The sequence below is a fragment of the Diceros bicornis genome, chromosome 2 (genome assembly GCF_020826845.1).
Source record: "Diceros bicornis minor isolate mBicDic1 chromosome 2, mDicBic1.mat.cur, whole genome shotgun sequence".
Classification (NCBI taxonomy): domain Eukaryota; kingdom Metazoa; phylum Chordata; class Mammalia; order Perissodactyla; family Rhinocerotidae; genus Diceros; species Diceros bicornis.
In genome coordinates this window covers 90,994,737-91,019,797 of record NC_080741.1, presented here as the reverse complement: position 1 = coordinate 91,019,797, position 25,061 = coordinate 90,994,737, and the positions used below count along the sequence as shown (strand labels likewise).

At 44.4% G+C, this 25,061-nt stretch overlaps 1 protein-coding gene across 1 annotated transcript in view; it reads left to right on the top strand.

The window, feature by feature from the left end:
* The first annotated feature begins 7,644 nt into the window (after positions 1 to 7,644).
* LOC131420529 (uncharacterized protein FLJ43738-like) overlaps positions 7,645 to 25,061 on the top strand; it is a 99,977-nt gene continuing 82,560 nt past the window's right edge. The window contains exons 1-8 of the mRNA XM_058566630.1: positions 7,645 to 7,962; positions 10,611 to 10,801; positions 11,389 to 11,593; positions 14,748 to 14,834; positions 15,755 to 15,830; positions 17,222 to 17,346; positions 20,268 to 20,414; positions 24,331 to 24,515. Of these exons, the coding sequence (XP_058422613.1) occupies positions 7,704 to 7,962; positions 10,611 to 10,801; positions 11,389 to 11,593; positions 14,748 to 14,834; positions 15,755 to 15,830; positions 17,222 to 17,346; positions 20,268 to 20,414; positions 24,331 to 24,515 (1,275 nt within the window). The 5' untranslated portion in view covers positions 7,645 to 7,703. The remainder of the gene's footprint in view (positions 7,963 to 10,610; positions 10,802 to 11,388; positions 11,594 to 14,747; positions 14,835 to 15,754; positions 15,831 to 17,221; positions 17,347 to 20,267; positions 20,415 to 24,330; positions 24,516 to 25,061) is intronic.

Genomic DNA, 25,061 nt, shown 5'->3' with positions numbered 1-25,061 from the left:
ATTTATAAACACTTCATAACTTTTAGAAATATGTTACTTTATAGTACAATCTTTTAATAAAACACATGTTTACCAATAGACCCAAAACACCTTTTAGTTTTCGTGTAATGAAAAGCCAAAAGTAGACAAATGTACATTTAGCAATCAATGTCTAATATCTTATCTTATTTGGAAATGATGATACTCAGAGAATTTTTTTCATAAAATTTAGCAAAACTCTAAAAGTCACCAAAAAGAGTTTGGAAGCTGTAACCACCATAACACATAATTATTGTTTAAAGTTCACCCATTCATCTTTTTCACAACTATTTAGTTACTTATTCCCAATAATTATTTAGATTGCCTACAAGACTTCATAAGACTTCAGATAAAATTAGCCATCATTTAAATTACTATTTTTGTTAACCAGTTCTGTAATAGAAATAACATCAGTTTTTTTCTACAAAATTTTATGTAAATTTCATCACCTCTTATACCTTTAAGCATAGTTATCATTAAGATTTTTATCAATAGGTCTTGGTCTTCTAATTTTGGACAAGAGAAGCATTCCCAGTCAGACATTTTAAAACATACTCAGGCAAAGTTGATGTAACCTCTTTATATAAAATTAGCTCAAACATTCCAACCTTTATAATCTTATCAACACTTACACTTTTACATGTTCTCAATTCAGCTGTAACCTGAGTCAAGGTCTTAAGGCTAGTCAAATTTTTCCCTTCCTTTTTCTGGCCTTTTTTTAGGTACCAAATAAATAATTATGTGAGAGCTTTCAAAACGATTTTTTCCCCTAATTTAGAAGTTTTTCCAATTCAAAGGATCCGTCGTCTGGCCATTGACGAGTAGGATCTTCATTTGTATATTTATTCCAATAGTGACTCGAACCAATAAGCCTTTTTAAGGAAAGACCCGGAGGTAACTTTCCACGCTTAGAATAAATCTACCATGGACGCAAGAGGCGTCCCTGGTGAGGGCGCAGATGATGTAGCCCCCGTGATCCACAGAATTCACTCCCAAAGATATTCAGAGAAAGTAAAGACCTTCGTTGCACAGGCGGTAAGGATGGTGTAGTGAAAACGGTGTCTCCGGTCTCCCACAATAGCGTGGGACGCCTCCAGTCACAGACCCGCTAATCTGTGACACCGGGCAGGCGATACTGGAATGGGATTTTTCCAGCACTAACAAGCAACAAAGGTTAAGACGACAAAAGCCCTTATGGACTGGGCCCTTTATGACAAACTCCCCTGAGAGCTTGCCACAGCCGGACAAAGAGACAGTTCGGAACCCCAGTCTACTCGACTGGCCACCAAGGGGCACTCCGGTAAATGCACCTTCCGTACGGTGGAGACCAAGGAGAATATTCTCACTGGTCACAAAGCCAAGTTCTCAGGACAAAGAACAAGACAGAGACTATCTGGGAGGAAAAAGGATCAAGATCAAAACCAAGAGTACTCTACCAAATTTAAACCAAGAGTAACTAAAAGCACAAGAAACTAGTTTCCCAAATATTTTCTCCTGCCAATCTAAATTTAGAAAGAGAAAAAATTCTCACCATTTCCTTCCGCCGGACTCTGCAGATAGAGATTCCGGGAGGCTGACGTGGTAAGAAGTCTTACCCTTTGCCGGCTTTCGTCAGGCGTTCCCGTATCTCATCATCTGCAGTAGTCCAGGGAGAAGGCAGGTCTTCCAGCCAGAGAAGGCAACTTGCCAGCCAGTGTGGCTCCTGGCGACTACGCCAAAACTGTCGGGGGAAGAGGGAGAATCTCCCTCTGCCCTTTCCCTTAAGGTTCTTATGGCTGGCCAAATAATCAACAAGACAGGTTAGCAGGAGAAAATAATACCAAGTTTAATAACATGTATACATGGGAGAAACTCAGAAATGAGCAACTCGTCCCTCTGTCTAAGCTGCTTGCTTAAGTATTGCAGCTAAAGGTGAGGAGCGTGTTGGGGGTGGGTAGTGGCCTGGGACTTCAGAGGGCAGGAGGACAATTCTTTCTGGAGTCATCTATGGATAATGTGATCGAGGAGAGACAGAGTTTTTTGATAAAAGAGGCTTGGTGCCTTTGCTATTGTAACCTCTATCCTACATTATCTTTATAGCCATCATGATAGAAGATCTGTTCCAGGAAGGAGCCACCATGTCAAATTCTTTAGGCAGTTAGTGGGGGAGGTCAAATGTCCCTCAGAGAAAATAATCAAGGTAAAGAGATATATTTCAGGGTGGCCAAATCTTGATCTCCCACAATACACTTTACTTTCGGAGACAAATTCCACTGGTGTAGAGTCTTATTTAACTCACCAGGAGGTGAGCCCTCTTGGTTCTGTAACAATTGCTGTGTTGGTTCTGTAATAATTGCTGTGAGGAAATGTTATTTATTCGAAGCATATGCTCACTGCATGGATATTCATTTGGAAACTATATTGATTTAAAATAGATATTACATTTAATACTAAAAATAGCATTCCCAATGTTTACTATATAATGTTTTACTGCAATATCAGACTTACTACTTAATTTGCTGATGAAATCATAACTCAATTCATGTCGGACTCACTACTTCTACACTTGGTCCCCTTTGAAAATCAAAGCCCTGACCTAGAGAACAGGCACAGTGTTCAGGGACACCAGCTTCTAAGTTTGGTTGTAGCCACCCGCTGTTCTCAATAAATCAGTCCACAAACTGCCGATCCCTGTCGCAGCATTTTCACCTCTCTATTTGTTGGAAACAAGTGCCTACAAACCAAACATTCTTCCACTGAGTTTGTTCAGTTGAAGATATCCTACTTCCTTTAGGTGTAATTTATGTTTATAGATTTTTAAAGCAAAGTAAATATAAATAAGTGTAATATTATAATAATCATAAATTGAAAATGGCATATTAATAGGCTGCTAAGTACTGTTACATTTTGCAATATGTTAAAGGAGTTGTCTAAAATTCATTGCTTAAACCATATTATCCATTATAACTACGATGGCAGAGGCTTATTATAATCAGTACATTCTAAAATCATTTCAAGAGTTTTACATTATCCCATTTGCTTTGTCTTCATCCTCAAACATTGTTAGGTAGTTTAGGTAACTACTTAACCTTAAGCAGTCCTTGAATTGGTGAATTAAATTAAAAATAAATTCATGAATACAATTAATATGCATCAATAAGGCCCCATTTTATCCATTTTGCTAAAAAACACATATAAATTGTTTGGTTTTGAATTTTGTTGTTCTGTTTAATGTCTAATCTACTTAACATTTTTTACAAAGCAAGCAACTCATGAGGAAAAAAGGATAATAAACAAGTTACACAAAATGAAATTCTTTAAAAAGACATTTCTTTATAAATGATTTATTTAAGCTCCACCTCACTCTCCAAAAGTATTTGATACTCGTATCACTAATACAACAGGATGAAACTAAGCTATTGAGGAAGGGTTATTAATAGAAGAACAAGCAAGATAAGCCATCCAGTGGTGAGCTGGAGCCTGATGGTACGAGCTTGTGAGAACTGATTCTGCACATCTCTTTACAAATCCGTGTTCAGTGACAGCATGTTGGTAGCTTGGTTGGCCATGGAATTGGAACATGGCACAAATTAGGACTTTTTTCCCTTTATTTTGGGAGAAGGAGTTCAACATCACATCACCGAAGTCATCTCACCTCTGCAAATATCTACTAGAAAATATACTGGATCTACTCCATTATACAGACAAAATATTGCTCAATATGACAAAATTATGTACCATAGAGCAGAGCCACCATAACTTTAGCTTAGATATTTATTAAAGCAGTACAATTTGATACTTTTAATTAAGCATCCATGGAATGATTATTTTTAAGTTATGTGATTTCCTAGTGTACCTCCACAATAAATTAGTGCAAATGTACAATTATATAATTGGCTGATATCGTGGGTTGATATTTTTGGATATAAGTTAATCAAGCATCAGTAAATACTATATACCAAACACAGTACTTTGGGCTTGCTTAGATTTTACTAAGCTATTTTCTTCAGCAATAAATAAGTATCTACATATATTGTTTCCTAGGTCATCCTTAGTTTGTGACAATGAAATCATAAAATTAGTCTAGAGATGTACCTTGCTATTTTCAGTTCCAAGGACATTAAGAAGCTGTTTCAGATCATTCAAGTCCAAATAAGAGATGAGGGATGGGGGACCAAAACTGCTTGTTTTTCCTTTATCTGATCTTTATACTACATTCCTCAGACTCTCCATTCTGATGTCAATGAGGGTCAGGAGGTATCGCAGGAGGAGTAGCTGAAGTTATGAATTAAGTTCATGAAACTTAAAGTCAGTAGTCTCCATATCATGTGTGGAACGCACAAGATTTACTAGTATTGGTGTCTCTTATGTAGTCATGTACTCTATAACATACTAGAATATTATGATTATATTTTATATCATGTACTATATTCTTATCTACTATTTATTATAAGATATTATATATGTTAATACATACATATCTTCTTTCTAAATGAATAAACGAATACACAAACAGCATACATTAGCAATGTATGCAAAATTTGTTTCCCGATAGGTGTGCAAATTCAAAAATTGTGGAGACCTTTGCTCTGTTCTTTCTTGTGTCAAGGCCAAAAACTCAGGAAAAAGCAAATCATCTTCTTCTCTATATTGTGTTACAGAGTAGATTAATGATCAGTGGTAGAATAGCCAAGTCTAAATTTTATCTGCTTATTTTACAGGATGTTGGGATGAAAGTTTGACTTGCTATGCTTTAGGGAAGAAATGCACTCATCTTCAACAACGTGATATGGGGTGAAGACCAGGTTTCAAATCTCAGCTCTGGTGATACCAGCTGGGTGATCTGGACAAGACCATTAATATTTTAAGCTTCAGGTTCCTCATCTGTAAATTGTAGAGGAATTTCAAGATTGTTGTGAGGATTTTAAAGCTTTTAGTGTAGATCTCAGAGGAAAAACATGCTTTTAAGTATTAGGTCAAAGGCCATAGCTATAGTGTGTTGCGGAGGAATGGAGTGGAGAGGGAAGGGATGGAGGCAGAGAACTTGGTCAGCACATACTATCACCATTCCTTTTTCGTTTGGCTGGGTAGTTATATATTCCCATCAATACTGAAGACGGCAAAGTATAAGGTTTATATTCTAGGTAAGTTCTAACCCTACACAAGATATTAACATAAATAAGAATTAATTACGCACATGACAAAGTAAATAGGATGTCAGGGATACAACGATAACTGACAGAGATTCTGCCTGTAAAGTGCTCAAGCTAGTGGGGGGACAGGCAGGGCATAGGCTCAACAACACTGGAAGCCGGAGTGCAAACGTGCTTCCCCGTATGTCAGCTGTTCCTGTCTGGAGGAGGCAGGCGCCCTGAGGAAGAGTATCAAGACAGAGGGAAGCCAGGTCTAGAAGAAGCTTTTATCCTGCAGGCAATGGAGAAGCCAACACAGGTTGATCGAGGAAGGAGCATGACACCTACGGGAGGAAGAACGGGCTGGGGGCAAAGGTGAGAAGCAGCAAAGAGGCGCAGCAGAACCTCAACTGTAAATGCGAGAATCAGAAACGGAGGACACGGGAAAATCAGCCCTTTCAGAACATGCTGCAATACCACCTGCGGCTTCTCTCAAAGCAACTGCCAACATGAGGCGGAGGAGACAGAGAGAAGCACACAACCCACGAAACACCAGGTCCATCTACTCAAGGAAGTGGGCTTTCCGACGGCTAAGATCCTGAGCCAGTTCTAAGAAACAGCTAAACCAATGCAAAATCCACAGTGCTGCAATGCCAGCATTTTTCAGCTAAGGAAGTCACAGGGCAAGTTCACAGGGAACAGAAAAGATTAACGATGGAGCCTCTCACACAGCTGGTTGGTGGTGACAACGGGGGTGAAAAACATTCACCAAGCAGAAGGGATCTGACCCCTCTCCTCATTTTCACTCAACCTAGAACACTTAAACCGAGCTACAGGAGGAGATGAGGCTGTGGATTGTTACTTGTGAGGAGGAGTGGAGTGAAGGAGAATAAAAACTCAAAGTTTTGGAGTGAAATGATTTATGAAGAATTAATTCATGAACATTTTCCTCTTATTTAATCTAACTCCTATCTCTGAATATTTTAATAAAATAATATTTAATACATACACACATGTACAAGATCATCTCCCTGAAACAACAGCCCAGGCCTAAAGATACTGCCCTTGAAAGGATAATAAATGGTAACATCCACAAAGATATAACCATAAAAAATGTATTCCCCCGAGACAATTAGCCATATACAATGGAAAGAAAACTTTCATTATTAAAATAAGTTCCTCTATTTAGGATTATTATTCTAATACCAAAGCCTCAAAACCAATACTAATACCTAAAACCTAATCTAATGCTAAACCCCCCCCAAACGCTGAACTAACTTCCTTTAGGTCAATGATTAGACCAGGTCTTCTCTTTTCTAAGGCCTAATTCACTGCTCCTAACAAGGATAGCAACCCCTCTTCTCCGTTCTGTAGGTCAGGGTCAGGAGTATAATAGGTGCTCAGGTTCAGAGCGGGAATTCCTTAAAGATTGAGTGGATGAATGAATGAGTGGATGAATGAACGAGTGGATGAATGAGTGAGTGGTGAATGAATGAGTGGATGAATGAGTGAGTGGATGAATGAATGAGTGAATGAATGAAGGCAGCTATCGGATTTGGATACACCTATTTGCCGGACCTCATCTGTGCACTGGTCTGAGACCAGCAGCAGAGACAGGAAGCCCCGCCCCCCGGAGCCCCGCCCCCGGGGCCGGAGCCCCGCCCGTCTCCTAGCAACCGGTCAACTGCCAAGTTGAACCGTCAAACGGTCGGCCGGCCTCCTCGCCCCGAGGACGGACCGCGTCCTCGGGGCCTCCTCGCCCGGGCGGCTGCGCAGCCCGTGTGTGAGTACCGACGCCGTGGCCTGAGCTCGGGCTGCTGCCCAGCGCATCCGCCCGCAGGTACCGCCGGCGCATTGAGAGCACCGCGCGGCCCCACCCCGCGCCCCGCCGCTCCAGCCGGCCGTCTAGCCCGGGCTCCGCCTCCACGGACCCTGAGCTTGTGCCCTGAGCCCTGCACTCAATGCCCGTGCGTGTCTCGCTCGGGGGTTCTCACCCTCCTTGACCTCACCGGGCGCTTGCACATGTTGACCCCTGGCCTGCTTCGCCTGTCCCCAAATGGCAAACGCGTCCTGTGCTTTGGCGCAGGTCGCCGAGGCCTCTCTGAGTGGAAGCTCTGGGGATTCTCCCCCCGCCCCTTGTGGCTCCTGGGGAACGCACTCGCCTGGGGGAGGCATTCCAGAAGTGCCAGATGACTGACTTCCGATTGTGAAAAGAGGAGCAGCGGGGGCTGGGGGGAGGCCAGAGACTCAAGCTGGAGAAACTGGGGTTGCTCATTATCATGATTCCTGACAGCCACTGTTCTCTGTGAGTCATCCCTTCATTCTCGAAGTTGATTGATTGCCTGCTGTGTGCCAGGCAGCGTCTGAGGCCTTGGCGGTTCAACCGAGAAGAGGATAAGGGAAGGGAAGGGAAGGGAAGGGAGGGAGGAGGAGGAGGAGGGGGAGGAGGAGGAGGAAGAGGAGGGTGGGTGGTGGGGAAAGAGGCAGGCTTACCTCCTGGGAGCAGAGGGCGGTGACAGCAGTGCTCTTATTTTCTTCCAGCCAGGAGTGCCGGGCCTGGGGGTGCTCTGCAGCATGTCAGTGCGCTCCAGGGAGTGGGAGGACGAGGACAGGGCCAGCATGGGGCCCATGGTCTCCACGGGCAGCTTTTACCAGTCCGGGAGCGAGGGTGGCGTGGAGCAGCACCTGAAGGCCAGAGAGCAGGCGTCAGGTTCTGGCCACCAGTGCAGCGGCGTCGAGTCCTCAGACGGGCCTGCCAGCACTGTCGACTCTGACGTGCCCCGGGTCATCCCCTGGCATTTCAGCATCTCCCTGGCCTTCCCGGTGAATGTCGGTAAGTGCTGGAGCAGATTCCCACACCCTCTGCAGAAAGAGGGTGCGCTAATGACCTCCTCCCAGGAGCTTAGGGCACCTGTGCTCCTTCCACCCTCCACTGGCTCCCCCAAGTGGGGTGGCTGATGCCCAGGAGCAGAGGTCAGAAAAGAAATTGCAAGTTTAGGGGGCCTTCTATGGGCCAGGCAAGTAAGTGGTAGTATGGGCTCCCCATACTTAATCGTCTCCACAACTCTAAGAAGTAGGTGGTGTTATTTCTGCCTTTTACAGATGAATAAACCATGGAGAGGTTAAGGCATTGCTTCCCAAAAGCTGGTTGTGCATCACTTAATTCCTTGTTTAAAATACAGATTCTCAGATGTATTGAAGCAAAATCTCTGAGTGTAAAGGTATATCAATTAGCTATAGCCACAAAAATACTGTGTAATGAACCCAAACTAGCTCCCCAGTTCAGTGGCTTCAAACAGGAATCCCTTGTTCTCCTGGATGAGCGACTGGGCTGATCCAGGTTGGGCTCATGTGCCTCTCATCCTCCTCGGGATGTGTGGGCTGGCCCAGACACATTCTTATAGCAAGGCAGAGGCACACAAGAGGGCAAGCCCAGTCACCCAAGCATCCTTCAAGGCTCTGGGCGCCTCCCACTTGTTAATGTTTGATTGGTCAAAGCGGGTCACGTGGTTGCCCAAGATGAGGGGCAGAGAAAAGTACTCCACTTTTTGATCCGATTTTTCTTTGGTCTCCTTGAACTGTCCCCGCCCCCTCCCCATGATGATTAATTTCAGCTTCTCCTAGTAGTTCTGTCGATTGCTGCCCCAGCTATTTTGGAGACTATCGGTTAGGTGTATACCATGTTTAGAATTGACCTATCTTCTTGGTGAATTGAACTTTTTGTCATTATGTCTGACCTCCTCTATCCATCATGATGCTTTTTATCTTGGGTCTTTTGCTTTCAAGCAAAAGATCCTGGAAAAAGACATCTGGCAAATACCAACCAAAAGAAAAGCGGTGCTTATTTGATCCTCTTTGATCCTCACATCTCTTGCAGCATCTGCTGGGCTTGTTTTCTTGTTTTGGTACTTCCTCCAAAGGCATTTACAAAATAGATCTCTGTGCAGCAAAACTTGAGCAGACTTTGCTTGCCTGGGAGTGATTTTATCACGCCAATACATTTGAAGGACGTGTCTTTGGCTGGATATAGAATTCTAGGTTCAAGGTTTTTTCCTTCAATACCTAAATATTTATGGGTTTGTTTATAAATGTTTATATAAATTGTTTAGTTAGGAGAAATGAGATCCTACACATTCTGTTCTACAACTTGCTTTACAAAAATTTGACAGTATGTCTTAGGTATCTTAGAGGATATGAGCATACTTGTTTTTACTTGGCTGTTTTGTTTTAAACACCCATATGGTGTTCTATTGTCTGTCTCTAATTTATCCTACCCCTTATTGGTGGACATTTAAGTTGTTTCCAAGTTCTTTCTGTTACAGTTCTGCAATAGACATCCCTCTGCCCTCTGCGGGGAAGGTCTGCCTGCTTTGCTCCTACAAGTTACTCTGCTGAGGTCCCCTGGGCAGCTTTCCCAGCACTCCGGGGCAGAGTTTACTCCTGCCTCCTCTGTTGCACCTCGGAACCTTGTTTATGTTGCTGCTGTTACACAAATCACATTGTGCCGTGATTTTTTTCTTTAACCAGCTTCTTACTGTCTAGGGTGAGGCAGGTGAGGCAGAATCACCTAAGGTGAAAAGTTTAAGGAGATGCTCACTCTCAGAGTCATGCACTGAATTTTGCACCCTGGTGTTCCATCCCAGTCCTGCTACTGTTACCAAATTGACCTCACTCTGGTGACCTCCAACCCATATTCGGAGGAGCTCCAAGGAGGGACCCATGGGTGGGCCTTGTACCCGCAATCCGTCCCCTACCTGGAGGGTTCTTTTCTGTTTGGAGTTGCGGATTTGAAATGAAATCGAAGCTGAGCAGTCAATGGCAGAAGCTTTTTCAATGGCCAAAGAATGGAGAAGTGGGAACCAGGTTCACAAATCAACTTCTCAGCTCGTGGGGCGCATAAGCAGCTGTTATAAGGGGTCCAGGTAATGAAGGGGAGGAAAATTCATAGTTTTCAGAGAACTGGGCAGGCTTGCCAGGGGATCAAGGGTGCCACCTCTTTTCTTTCCTTATTTGGTCATATCCTGCCGTTGCCCTGGCAATTGTAAACTGTCATGGCGCTGGTGGGTGTGTTATGTAGCATGGTAATGAATTACAATGAGCGTATATTGAGCTGCAGGGTCTCTGTCAGGTCAAGTCAGGCTGCCATGTTGCCTTCAACTGGTGTTAAATGGTTTTGACTGGATGTCTCAGCCACCTCCTCCCTCCTCTTGTCGTGGCTTCCTGTAAGCTGAAGAGAACACGTCAGGCTTGTTCTGAGCAGGGCTGCAGTTCCTAGCTTATGGGGTCGGTGGGCTGGGTAACACTACTCTGCTGGCTGGGAGGACTGGCCCTGCATCTTACCCCCAAGTCAGGCAAGCAGCATGGGTGTATGCGGCCTCCCACAGCACCGGGCTCTTTCTTGGTTCCAGGGAACTGTGGAGACAGGTCTGCTTTTCCATGTGAGGTTAAAACAAGACTCATTATTAAATCTATATCTTCTAGGTGATAAAGGAAAATGTACAAGTTTGATTGAAAAACGTAAGAAATGCCCTAAAACGGGCAAACCTGCTGCAAAGCTTCGCCGTTTCTACCACATTGAGTATTTTCTTCTGCCGCATGATGGAGAGCCTAAAAAAGTTGACATTGTGCTGTTTCCAGCGGTGGCCAAAGTGTTCCTGGATTCAGAAGTAAAGGTGTGTGTGTGTGTAGCCTTGCATATAGCATAGAGTCTAATAGTCAGTCTACGAAGTGTGTTTGCTTCCCCTGGAGCTTGTTAGAAATGCAGGCTCTTGGGCCCCACCCCTGACCTACTAAATGAGAATCTGCACTGACCTAATAATACCAGTTACATGACTTTCGATTTAGATATTTTTACCTAGTAATTTCTTTGATGTTTCAAAATATTTTGGAGCTCTTGTGATGTCTTTGTGTGAGTGCACGTGTGTGCACACCCGTCTACCCACATGCATGCATGTCCTTGCCTGTGGCCTGGCTCTGGATCGGTGCTTGGAAGTCATTGGAAGGCACACTATCTGCAGGTAATTGCTTTGACTCTGTTTTCGCCGAGGAGCCCAGAGGTGTGATGGGCCCGGTCCATGACACCCATTTCCTGATGTGAGCTGGGAGCTGGGAGAGAGACAGGCACAGAAGTCAGCAGGTGGAGAGCAGGGCCTGGCTTCCTTGCCAGTGAGGGCGAGGCTGGTGGCGGCAGTTCAACTCACACTGCTGATCCTCCTCACCTTCCACACTGAACGTCTCTTGGTGTCGTTCTTTTACACAGACCGTGAGGCCGTGGCATGAAGGAGACAAAGTCTGGGTGTCATGGACCCAGACTTTTAACATCAACATGACAAAGGAGTTACTAAAGAAAATAAATTTTCACAGAATAACTTTGAGGCTCTGGGACACTAAGGAGAAGATTTTGAAAAAAATTAGGAAGTATCGATCAGAGACTTTTGGGTTTTCGGAAGATGCAGGAGCTCTTGGTAAGTCAGGTATTCGTGTTTTATTTGAAATGTCTCTGGAGGCTCGTGGCTTCTCTTCAGTAACGGGATAAAAGCCAGCGTCCCCTCGTTTCCTTCATCTGAGTTTCCCAAGCACACATTGGTTTCCGTGTCAGTGACCCATCATCCCTCCAGGATGTGCACGGGTGTTAGGACGTGCCACGCGGTGGAGTTGTGGCTGAGAGTGAGCAGGGTTGTGTGCGTGCACAGTGCCCGTCACCTCCTCCTCTGCCGCCTTTTGGGACCCCCTGTCCCTGGGCAGCGCCGATGTGAGCACCCACCACTGGCCTGTCTCCCTGGGCGAGTACTGTGTATTCACTGAAAAAAATGAGAGGATACCAAGAAACAAAGGGAAACTGCAAAACCCCACCATCCCGAGACAACCATGTTAATATTTTCTTATAGACCCTCTAGATTCTTACTTGTGTAAAAATTTTATCAATGCCAGAAGTCTCCTTTTGAACTCCCAAGGAGAGAGCTGGGAGGAGTGGAAAGACCCAGGCTTTGAAGCTAGACAGTTGAATTCAATCCCGTGTCCATCTTGAACTAGCTGGTGACCTCACGGTCCTGCCTCCTCTGGTCATCTGCCCCCGAGGCAGGGCGGTGGGCACCGTCCCCCCAGGCATAAGCAATAAGGAGGGTGTGCCTTGTCTGTAGACAATTTAAAAACTGTAATAAAATGCTGCCAATTAAACTATGCCAGGGTGTTAGTCGTAAGATTCATCCCAGTTTTAGAGAAGTTGGGGTAAAAGCAATGCGCATCTTGGAATTGATGGCTTGTGGCGCTCTCATTGCTGTTGCCAGCCGCTTCCAGCAAGTACGGTTATCCCCATCTTACAGTGAGGATGTCGCTTGCTTGAGGTGAGTGCCAGTGCCAGAGTCAGAGCCCAGTCTTCTGTGACTGGGAAACCTCTGCTTTCTCCGGTTTTCCAGCCTGTCTTCTCCAGGAGCCTTTCTGAATTGGGGGCTTGGGGCTTCCGATTTTCACTCTTTCATGTATATCCAGGGTTTCTTACCCCGGGCACCACTGGCATTTTGGGTCGGACCATTCCTTGTTGGGGGGGGCTGTCCTGTGCTCTGTAGGACGTTTAGCAGGACCCCTGACCTCTACCCACTAGACGCCAGTGGTAGGCTCCCAGCTGCGACCTTCAACAGTTTCTGCAGATGCTGACGAGTGTCCCCTGGGGCTGGGGGAGGCAGGTAGCAAAAATCGCCCCAGGCTGAGAATCACTGGTTTATATCTAAACTACTCATTGAAGGGTTCCTGTGTGGGAAAGTGGGATTTAAGGTGACTCTTCTCATTTGGACCAAAGGAAAGACCCATGTCCTCAAAGTGTGGGCTCTAAACCACCTGCATCAGATGCACTTGGAGTGCCACCTAAATGCGGACTCCAGGGCCTGCCCCAGAGCTGCTGAGCCAGAATTCCTGGTGAACATCTGCCCTGCGATGGGCTCACATTGGAGCAGTGGTGCTGGGGGGGGGGTGTATCAGGAAGGCTTCCTGGGGGGGGGTCCACGGGATCCAAGTTTGGAAGGGTAAATGGAACCAGCCGGCCAGACCAGGAAGGAGGAAGGGTGTTCTAGGCCCTGCAGGGAGGGCCCGTGGGCCTTTTGCTGTGAGTGTCCTTGAAATGACAGCACCTGCTCTTCCTCGAGCCCCATCCCAAGCCTGGCGTCGCTGGCTCTCATGTTAAATCATCTTCTTCCATTAGTAAAAGCAGGGTATGTTCACTTTGTAAAACAGTTTAGAAATAGACTAGCACAAATATCAAACTAGACTAGAAAAAAATCAAATCACATGATGCCTGACCAGAGATAGTTATTGCTAACGTTTCCCTGTGCATTTTATGTGGATACATAATTTTAATAAAAATGTATCTAGTGTGCATGTTGTCTTAAGTCCTGCCTTTTTCATCTAGAAAGATATCTTCTTGCAACTCTTGTTTCTTGGGAGTGCAGAAACACCATCAGAGGTTTGTTTCATGTTACAAGGGGATAGGAGATTTATAGGGATGCACCGTAGGTCGTGAGCTGGAACCTGTTAGCTTTCAGCCTGCTCGTCTTACATGGAACATCCCAATCAAGAGTCAGCATTTCTCTTCTGTTGAATCTGCTCAGCCTCTTGGCTTCTCAGGATCGGACAAAGACTGCCTCATTCTGGAAGCCTCCCACGTCTCAGTTGACTCTGGCTCTGCCCTCCACTCTTGGCCATCCCCCCACCCAACACCTAGTTGGTGTCTCTGCCTGTGTGTCGCTCTCTGGAGCTCTCTATCCCTCAGCTGGCTCCTCTCTCTGCACCCAGGTTTTCTCCTGTCTCTTCTCTCCTACCATTGCTCCTTGACCTTTCTCTATCACCCCTTTGACCTTGGCACTTCATCGCTCTGCAACTTTTCATGGCTGCCCAGTGCCTTGGGGAACCGAGTCTGACTTCTGAGTCCTGCCTTGAAGCCATCTTATTATTTGTTCCCCAAGGCTTCTTTCTCATTGCCACCCCAACCTTCACACCTGGTCCAGCCCCTGGTCCTTGAAGATGCTAGAGTTTTCCTCATTGTAGGGCCTGCCTTTAGGCGTTTGGGGGGCTCTTAGCCTCATCTCTTTCTCCAAAATTTATCTATCCTTGGACACTGAATCCAATTCCATCTTTTTTTCGCGCGTCCTTCTTGTAGCTTCTGTAATCTCTATTCATTCACTCACTACCTCTGCTCATTCCTTATTCCACACATGGTTGCTGCCATGTGCGTGCAAAGCCCCACATTGATAGAAGTGAAAGACATGGAGGGGTCATCTCCCTAGCTGGGGACAAGGAGCTCTGGGTGTGGTCCTGGCTTAAGGACCAGCTCTCTGACCACAGGAAAGTTAGTGTCCAATTGGTAATGGCTTCCTTAAAGTCAAGTGTGATTGAACAGAAAGACATATGTCAAGTACTTAATGGTCTTATTTGGAAGAAGCCATTGCCAGTTGAGGTCTGAGTTTCCTGGTATGTTGAAGCAGCCCCCTCGGCAACAACTCCGGGAAGACAGGGGCCTTGCCTATCTAATCCATCTCCAGCACCAGGAGAGTGATTGTCGCATAGTAGGTATTCTGTAAGTATTTCTGTTTGATTGACTCAACGATTCTTTCTTCTCCTGCATTCTAGAGGAAGTGAGAGATGTGCTTCTGAGGCAGAGGAGGTTATTTGAACAGGGCAGGCACAAAGAGAAGTGGAATGAGGAGTCTTTGCATGGTGAGTGGAGACGACCTTTGAGGACAAGCTGAGTGCAAGACTGTGTTGGGAAGTGATGGATGATGTTGCCGATGTAGTGCGCATGGACTGGTGTCCTTCATGTGTACAAGCAGCTTCCGCTGGTGCTGGTTTACCCTGCCCAAGCCAGCACTGCTCTCACTGTATGCCTCACTTTTTGTTGTTGATTCTTTTCCTTTGTTTATTTTGTGACTTACAATAAAAAACCTTTCTAACCGTAGAAGTTACATATGTGTTTTTAAAGAAAATTCAGTGACTATAGAAAAAGATAAAACAAACAGAGAAAATAATCTGTAATTCTGTCACCAGGAACAAACACTGTAATAGTTTGGTTATCATATCTTGGCAAATTCTTTTGTTTTTGTTCGAAGATTTTTTGTTTTTACATAGATGACCTTATCTTGGATACATAATTTTGTATTCTGAGATTAATATATCATCACATGCACTTTTCTGTTTCCTTAAAAACTTCCCATAAACTTCATTTTTTGGTGACTACATATTTTATCTGCTTGTAGTACCATAATTTGCTTAACCATTCCCTATAGGTGGGAACTTAGGAATTTTGGGAGTGTTTTCAGTAATCTCTAATGTAAACAGTGCTGAAGTGGACAATTGAATAGATAAATAGACTTTTCTTCTTCTGTTTTCTCTGTGGGGTATTATATAAGGAGCTAGAGGCCTCCTCCTGCCTCCGTTTGTCCAAATAATCTTAATTAGTCTGTAGATTCATTTATTACTCATGTTTTATTAACAAACCTTTTTACTGAATGCTTAGCACATTCCAGGCCTTCTGCCAGGGGACTGGCATTACAAAATGTGTAAAGAGCCCTCGTTTCTTAGTGAACTAGTGGGGAAGAAGTTTGGAGATGTTTGCGAATAAATATCAGCTTCTCACCCAGCAGGGCCTGAGGCTTTTTCCAAGAACGCTGAAGGATTTCCAAAGCTGGTCAGAACGGAGGATCTTGCCACAGTTGGGTAAGGATGGCCTCATGTTATTTTGGGAGGGAGTGGAGCCCCCTCATGTACCAGCCCTGCAGACTCCCACCAAGAGTTGTGTATATTTTTAGTAACTTCACTTAGAGTTCATGCAACCCAGGTGAAATTAAAGGAACAGAGAAAGGAATGCTTGTGTTTATGAGCACATGTTATACTTCGGGCATTGTACTTTTGCATGCATTAGTTTCTCTCATTTAACCCTCATAATGATCACTCTATGAGGTGGTATTACTATCTCCCTTTTCTGCACAAGGTACTGAGTGGTTAACCAATTTGCACAAAATTATACAACTGTTCTTCTTGGGAGTCTTGGAAGTGTTGGTAAAGCTAGGATCCCGACCCACATCTTCAGATTACTGAGTCTACGGCATTTCTTGCTGTGAGTGTAGTTGCTTTTGGGGCCTCTTGGGGCCTAAGAAGGGTCTGGAGAGGGAGATTCCTTTGATGCTGTGGGGACTATGGGTAGAATGGAGGCCCAGCTGGTGGCTCTGGGGGAATGGGATGGGGAGAACAAAAGCACATGTCATTAAAAAATCTTGACTTGATTGTTTTTGGGGCCGGCCCCGTGGCCTAGTTGTTAAGTTCGGAATGCTCCACTTCAGTGGCCTGGGTTCGGTTCTTGGGCGCAGACCTACACCACTCATCAGAGGCCATGCTGTGGTGGCAACCCACATACAAAATAGAGGAAGATTGGCACAGATGTTAGCTCAGGGCAAATCTTCCTCAAGCAAAAAGTGGAAGATTGGCAACAGATGTTAACTCAGGGTGAGTCTTCCTCAGCAAAAAAAATAAATATATAAATAAATAAAATAAAAAAGTAAAATATTGTTTTTGCATTGAATGTATAGATTAATCTGGGAAGAATGGACATTTTTACATTGTGAAGTTCTCCCATCCATGATCATGGTATATCTTTTTACTTAATTCAATTCCTCCTTTATGACTTTTAATAGAGTTAATGTTTTTATTCCTATAGATGTTGTGGATAATTCCTGTAAATGAATTCCTGGATGTTTTAGAGTTTGGGTTGCTTTTATAAAAAAAAATATTAGTTTCCATCATATTTTCTAGTTGGTTAGAAATTGATCATACGGGTGTGGTCTGCAGACCAACAACATTAGCATTACTGGGAGCTTGTTAGAAATGCAGAATCTCAGGCCCACCGCAGGCTTACTGAACTACAATCTGCATTTTATTTAACAACATTCCCAGGTGATTCATATGCACCTTGAAATTTGAGAAGCATTGGGTTAAAGAATGCAATATCTTTTTTTTTTTAATTGGCTCACATTTAGGCCAGTAAATAGGTTCTTAGATCTGGTCCTGATTTTTTTCACCTTCGTTTATTTTTCTCTTTGTGAATTTTCTAGATGGAGTACTTCAAGAGCACAAGGCATTTCTTTTGGAGGGGAAAAGGAGATGGAGAGGAAGGAATTAACTGAGAGATCATCGTTTAGCAGCTTACCAAACATATTAGAAAAGCTAACATTTCAAGGTGAGTTAGGATGGGATTTTGGAATTTTATAATATAACTAGACTTGGAAGAATTATGAAATATTTCAAATTCAGAATACATCAATAATATTCTTTGATATCTGACCAAACGTTACTCAAAAGTAAAAGAGCACTACGTACACTTGCAACTTATCTATTCTATCTCACCTCATCCATTCTACCCCCACCACCCATCCATCCATTCCACCCCATCTCATCCCATTTGCTTACCCGTATCATCCCATCCATCCACTCTTTTTATCACATCCCTTCCCCCTCCACCAATATTTCTGTGCTCCTGATCCATAGTGTTGTGAATATAGGGAACATGAAAATCTCTAATGTTGACTGGAGACTTTCAAACAAATAATTACAATTCTATGTGTTAGATGCTGTGGTAGAGGTGGGTGCATGATGTGTTGGGGAAGCACAAAAGGGGGGTATGGAAAGACTCTTTGGAAGATAGCTATTTGCTTCCTATGGTGGCATGAGGGAAATAGCATCCCAGGTTGCGGGTACCATTCTTGCAGAAGCATGTAATCCTAGTGACAGACTGCTGAGAGGTAAGGATCCTCAGAAGCCACTAAATCTACCTTCTCATTCTTGGCCTAGATCTCCTCACCAGTTTTTCAGCAAGCAGTTGGGTTTTCAGTATGAGGTGGAAAATTCTAGAGCCAGTGCACTTGCTGCCTCCTGGGATGGCCCATTTCCTGTTTGTTCAACTGTGACTGCTACACATGCTTTCCTTAACTCTCAATTAGTCTGCTTTTCCTGGTTCTAGTTCACCTCTCTGAAGCTGCAGAGAGGGGTGACTGCTTGAGTTAGGCTCTCTACTGGGTGTTGGAGACAGCTGAATAAGAATCATTCCTATGTTTAAGGTACTAAGAGACTAGTCCACACTTTCAAATCTGAACACCTCTCAGCTCCTGAGTTTTCTCTTTTTCCGATTAAACAGCCTCCTTCCTTTTTTATGTTCTTTAAGCATTTTAATGAGGTTTTCAAACCATTCTCTTTATTTTGAAATAAAGAGAGAAAAGTGCACAGAAAAATATAACAATTTAGGTATTAATATTTTGAAATATTTCCTTCATTTCTCTCTTGTTCCTTTTTTCTTTCTTTCTTTTTTTTTTTTTTTTTAAGAAATAGAAGGTTACAGATACAGGTTAGGTACCTTTGCATCCTGTGATTTAAGAAGCATCCCTATCCTGACATAGAAATGGGTGTGATCCTCCCCTGCCTCCCCCTTCTTTCTCACACATTCATACAACATTGTATTGGTTTTTGTTTTCATCAGTTAGAGAAGTGATTTCATACCGTCCATATCTTCCTGCACTCAACTTTATTTCGAGATTTATTTGTGTCAGTATATGTAAGCGCAGCTCCTTCAATCTAACTTCTGTAGAGTACCCCATCAGAGGGATGGACCGTCCTTCATCCATGCAGTCCCCCAAGGGGGACATTTGAGTTGTCTCCAATTTCCCGCTGCCATCAGCGCTGCGATAGCGAGCATCTTTTTTCAAGTCTCCGTGCGCATGTGCGGCAGAGGCGAGGGCGTTTGCCAGGCCGGCGGGATCACCGGGTGTAGGAAGCACGCCTTGGCCTCTTAGGAGATGCTGCCGGGTTCCTCTCCGGGTTGTACCCGTTTGCCCTCCGGACAGCAGTCCCGAGAACTCCTGTTTCTCCACGTCATCACCCATGCTTCGCACGGTCGGGGCCCTAATTCCTGAATCCTAGAGGGGTTGAGAGCATCTCATATGCTTAGTTGATCACACTCTTATGTGATTTGCCTGTTTCTATTTCTTTGCTTATTTTTTTGTTGGGTTTTAAATCTTTTCTTACTGATCTGTGAGCTTTATTTTCTACATCTTCTGGGTAATTGTGCATTGTCAGTTGCTTGCCTTGTAAACCTCACAGACTGGGGACTGTAACTTGTCCTTTCACTTTATGTGTGGTGTCTGGTTTTGTGCACCAATTATTTAACTATTCCTTTCTAGTTTGTGCTTTTGGTGATGTTGAAGAAATCCTTCCTCCTCTGGATGGCAGTACAGTCTGCTATGTATTCTTCTCGTGGTTTTGAAGTGTTTGTTTTCTACCTTTAGTCTGCAGTTCATTTTGCATATGGCATGAGGTGCCCAGTAATTTCATTTGCCTCCAAATGGATAATGAATATAATTAATCGACTAGTCCATTTTTTCCCACTGATTTGAAATGACACTTCTGGCATCTACGATAAGTCGCCTTATGTGTGTGGATCTATTTCTGGGCTTTCTAGTCTGTCCCATTGGTCTTTAAATCATGGAACCAATAGCTCATGGTTTTAATTACCATAGATTTATATGTCTTATTGTCTCCTTTTTCTTCTTGATCTGAGCTTGGCACCGAGCTGAGCATTTAATGTACCTTTGCTCATTTACTCTTCTCAGCACCCTAGAAGGCAAGTGCTGTTGCCCCCATTCGACAGATGAGGTAGTTGAGGCTCAGAATGGTTAAGATGCTTTCCCAGGGTTACATTTTAGGAGGGTAGAGCCGGTTCTGGAACTTTGGTGGTTCAACTCCAAAGCCCAAACCACAACCCTACACTGTGGGTAAGAGCCGACTTAGAGGAGAACTGTGATACGTCGTAGTGCTGTTGTCATCATGGCACCCTTAGCCCCCTCTGCCCACGTTCTCGGGTAGTAGCGGCTGGGAGGTCAGGACGCCCCTCACTTTCTTCCTGCAACTGGAAGGATGACTGGCAACTGGTCTGCTGTCCACATTTAAACGCCTCTTCTGGTTGCTGGGAAGGGTCAGCAGCATAAAGAACAACTTCTGCCTTCAAGGGGCTTCCAGAACTTTCCCAAATCCCTACAGCATGTATGCATTCATATATGGCAGCAGATACGAGCTCCTCTTCATGCTTATTTCCTTCCTTTGATTTCACAGTTAAACAGGAAAAATCAGAGGGGAGAAAGAAAAGCCAGAAAGGAAGGAACAAGTCTCAAGCAGAAGAGGAAACTGATCCCATGCTGGCAGGCCATGGGAAGCAATGCACCTTCTCCATCCAACTGGTGCTGACGCCGCTCCTCGCAGGTAGCTACACCTGTTCCAACAGTTTCTGGTTGTCTTGTCACATGTGGCTATAATGTCCATAAATAGGATGCTCACAGTCACAGAGCCCCTGCTCTGGGCAACCTCATTTCATGCTCCTAGCCACCTCAGCAAAGTGGAGGAACCTTATACAGAGGAGGAAATGGAGGCACAGAGAGGTTAAATGCATAGTCCAAGATCACACAGCGAGTAAGTGTCAAGCCAGGATTGGAACCCAGATCTGATTCCAAAGTCCAAGGAAACCTGTGAGAATAATAAAAGTCACAATTTTGTTTGCTAAATAAGATGCTGCTTTTTATAAACGTGTTCCTACAGATCTTTACAAAAACATCTAGCACAGGAAATGAGCAAAGGGCACCAGTATCTGTGTCCCATCATTTACTTCTCATGACCAACTCAGATCCTCCCAGTGAATATGTGGTGGTGGTGTTGGGGGTGGTTATCATTGTCACCATTTTTTTCAGTGAAGGATCAAAACTTAGAGAAATCAGGTAACTTACCTGAGGTCACATAGCTCAGTGGCAGGACAGGGGTCTGATTCTTTTGCTTCGTAAGATCTATCACAATTTATAAACTAGGTTTTCTACGTTTTGATAAATAGTAAATAGGTACCTGTTATATCCATGTTTTGATGGTGGAAAGGTCAGAATATATTTTGGGTAACGTTATGTGACTTTGCTTTAAAAAGGGTAATATGAGAGTTGAACCCTCTTCTTTTTCTTTTTAGAGAAAATAATTTCATACCTATTTCATTGTGGGTTTTTTGGCCATCGGGGTGAAGGTGCGCCTTCTACTGGCCAATCTGCAGAAACTTAGGCATCGAGCTTTTCTGAAACGGAACCGTGTTTTGCAGATGTGCAGGGTAAAACCCCAGAAAGTCAGTGTCGAGTTCCACGGGTGCCAGGAAAAGCGTAATTCTCACAAGCTCTTGGGTTGATGTTGATATATTAACTTTTTAGTTTGCACTTTAAAATGGATTTTTGAAAATCAGCTTTCGCCTACAGTTGGGCCTTTCAGACTGCCTTAGCTTTCCCGCCTTATTGGAGTCTTTTCTAGAGAAGTGAATTTTCAGAGACTCTTGCCCACTCTCCTGCTGTGCTCCAGGAGGACTGGGCCCCTCACACAGCGGTCGCATGCTTCTGCTTGGAGCAGATGTCCTTGGTACATGCTTCATGGTCCTCGAATCCCGAGAGGAACCAGTGCTCCTCTAGGCGGGTGAGCTCCGGTGACCTGCCGGGCTTTGCTCCTCAGTTTTGCTGTGAGGGGCGGGAGAAGCTCAGATGGTCTTGGCCTGCCTGGAACGACCATTTCCAGCAGGGTGAAGCTGAGAGGTGTCTGGCCCTCCCCTCTCTTTAACATGTGTTGTCATGCCGGGTAATGTGACAGTTACTGCAAGAGTTCCGGTGACAAACAGACTTTGAATCCTGGCTCAGCCACTTAGCAGCAAGTTACCTGCTTTCTCTGAGTCTCAGTTTCCTCATCTGTAAAACAGGGGTGGTAATTCCCACTCCAGAGGGCTGTAGGAAGGATGACATGAGAAAATGTACGTAAACTGCTTAGCATGGAACGTTGCACACAGCAGGACTCAGAAGTGTTGCTGGTGCAGAGGTGGCAGCTGCTTCTGTCAGGACATTAGGGTGGGCTCGATGCAGACACTGGGGCTCCAGCAAGGAAAACAGAAAGATAAACCTCCTCCGTTATACCCATGTCGTGGCTTACGGTCACAAACCGAGAATGGCCTTGGCTCAGCAGGCCAATTCTATGTATGTTTTTGCCATAAAATAATAGCGTAAGATTATCTATTCCAAAACTATCATGATTACTTTTGGTAATCATCTTCAATTTCAAATTAGGCCATCGGCTTTGAATACCTTAGTGGTAAATATTGGTTGGCTAGTAACCCAGTAAGATTCTAGAAAGATTCTGTGTTTTGAATGAACTCTTATTTTTATTGCATAACAGAGGGGCCAAACTTAGCCAGGCAGGACATGTTTGGACGCTGGTTCCACCACATATTAGCCAAGAGACCCTGGACGATTCCTTAACATCTCTGGGCCTCCGTTTCCCCATCTGTAGAGCAGAGATGATAGCAACCACACAGGGTCATTCTGAACATTAAATGGCACTAAGGCACGTTCAAGTCTGGCAGCTGGTGCATACATTGCATGGTGTCAGTTCCCTGCACCTTTTCCCTTACTCTGGAACCCTGGTTCTCAACTCGGGCACTCGTGCCCCCAGGGAACATTTGGCAGAATGTGGAGGAATTTTTGGTTGTCATGAGTGGGAGCGGGGCGCTGTTGGCACCTAGTGGGATGCTGCTAAATGTCCCACAACGCACAGAATGATCCCCACAACAAAGAATTATCTGTCCCCAAATGTCAATAGTGCTGAGGTTGAGAGGCCTGCCCTGGAATTATGGCTGACACTTCCCTAAGTTTCCCTGAATGATGATTTGAGTATGTGTTTGCACTGGAGATTTCTTCTAAACTGGGCAAATTTTACATGAAAAGGCTTACAAAATTCTAGAACACAAGTCATAATTAGTTATGGCCTTAATGAGTTGGCTTTATAGAAGAGAATCATGTGGGAGTAGTGAGGGCTGCCCCCAGGAGACGCACATGGCCCCACGTTCATGGCCGTGCAGACAGCTGCACACACCAGGCCCACAAGTGAGTACTCTTTCTAAGTGTGGGCTTTTTTGTGCCCTGGAAATATAATTATAGGCATTTTGAAGGGAATAGAATTGATCTCTTTGAACATATACTATGTGCTAAGCAGTGTTCCCAGCACCTTCACATACAGAATCCCTCTTGATCCCCTTAACCCTAAGAAAGGTTGTATCTGTGCCCATTTTGCACATGAGGAAACAGCCTCAAAGAGCCTCTAACTTGTAGGTCACATGACTACTAAGAGTCAGAGATCTGGGATTTGAACCTAGGCCTGCCTTTCTGCTTCCAAATCTGGAGCTTTACTTTTTTTATTTTTATTTTTTTTTGCCTACACTACTATGTCTCCACCTGGTGAAATGTATGGACCCCTTTTATGAGCAAAGTGTTCTCACAGCTGCCTGTGTGCCATGCAGTGGCTCAATTCACCTACACCTCTCTCTAGTCACACTATTGCAACCATCCTTGCACAAGATGTGCCATGCTTGATTTGGCTCAAATGTACCAGTTATGTTCTATGTCAATATCTATGTTTTTATCATTAGGCCACGACAGTTAAAATGAACCACTGGGCACCAAATGTAGACACTGGCATTATTTGTTCTTGAATGCGTTCTATTCTAAAATAATTGCCTGAAGCAGCATTCTCCAATAGAGCTCTCTGCAGTGATGGAAATGTTCTCTATCTGCTCATAGCTACACGTGGCTACTGAGCATTTGAAGTGTGACTAATGTGGTGAAGGAACTGCATTTTAAATTTTAATTAATTTTAATTAATTTATGTTTAACTAGCCACGTTGGCCAGTAGCTACTGGACTGGACAGCACAAGTCTAGGATGGTGGTTCTAGAATTGCCTGGGGAGCTTTCACAAATCCCCGTGTGGAGGCGATACCCTGGACCAAGTAAATCAGACTGTTTGGGGGTGGCACCCAAGCATGAGTATTCCTTATTGTATCCTATAGATGATTCAGGAAATGCTTGTATTATAAGATGAGCATCAAGATTAAATCATAAAAATTAAATTCTCTTAGAGAACCTATGGGACCTCAGTTTGAGAAAGTGGTGTATAACACAGGCTGCCTGTAGGAAATTCCCAATTCTTTTTTTTTTTTAAGTTTTCCTCTTTTAGGTGTAGTTTTCTCATTGGCTCTTCACAGGTTGCCTGATCCCTCTGTGCTCATCTTGGGGCTGTCACGCATCAAGGTCTAATGCTGTGTGTGTTTTCCCCCAGGATGTGAAACTGTTGTGAGTCGTGGCAGTGGGATGTCTGCCAACATCTTAGACTGTCTTTTGACTTTGAAAACAGAAGTTCCTCTCATGACTGAGGAGCAAAAGCGGGACTTAAACCCTCTGACCATAAAGATCAAGTGTGTCTCCTGCCTTCCGTCACAACCTCTGCCCATCCATGAACTAGAGGTAAGAATGAGCCAGGTGAACTGATTGAAGACCTCCTTTTCCCAGCCAGTTGCCTGTTGCGTGTCATCCCTAATGCCCCCAATGGCCCTTAGGGAGAAGTATAATCATCATCCACATTCCACCATTTAGGATCTCACAGCAAGACGTGAAAGAGATTTGGTTCCTGGGACTAGGAGCTACCAAGTGTGAGGTCTCTCCACTACACCAAGGTGTTCTCCAAATGCAGACAGTGATCCTCCCTTCAGAAGGAGCCCCTAGGCTTCCATGTTGCCGAAGCAGTGCTCACTGAGATGCTCCTCATTTTGAACCAACCAGGTTTAGCACTGCTGTTTATCCTGGGAATTCCCTTCCCCTCTCCCGGGGGGGGACTCCTGTCTCCTGGATTCTGTGTCTTCCTCTTGCTTTGTTTGCTCCCTGGTTTTGCTGGAGCACATCCTCCTATAGCTTCTTGAGAAAAAGTTGATGGGAGATACTAGTTTTGAGATCTCCTATGTCTGAAAACATCTTTATTCTACCCATACACTTGATTAATGGTTTGGCTGGGTA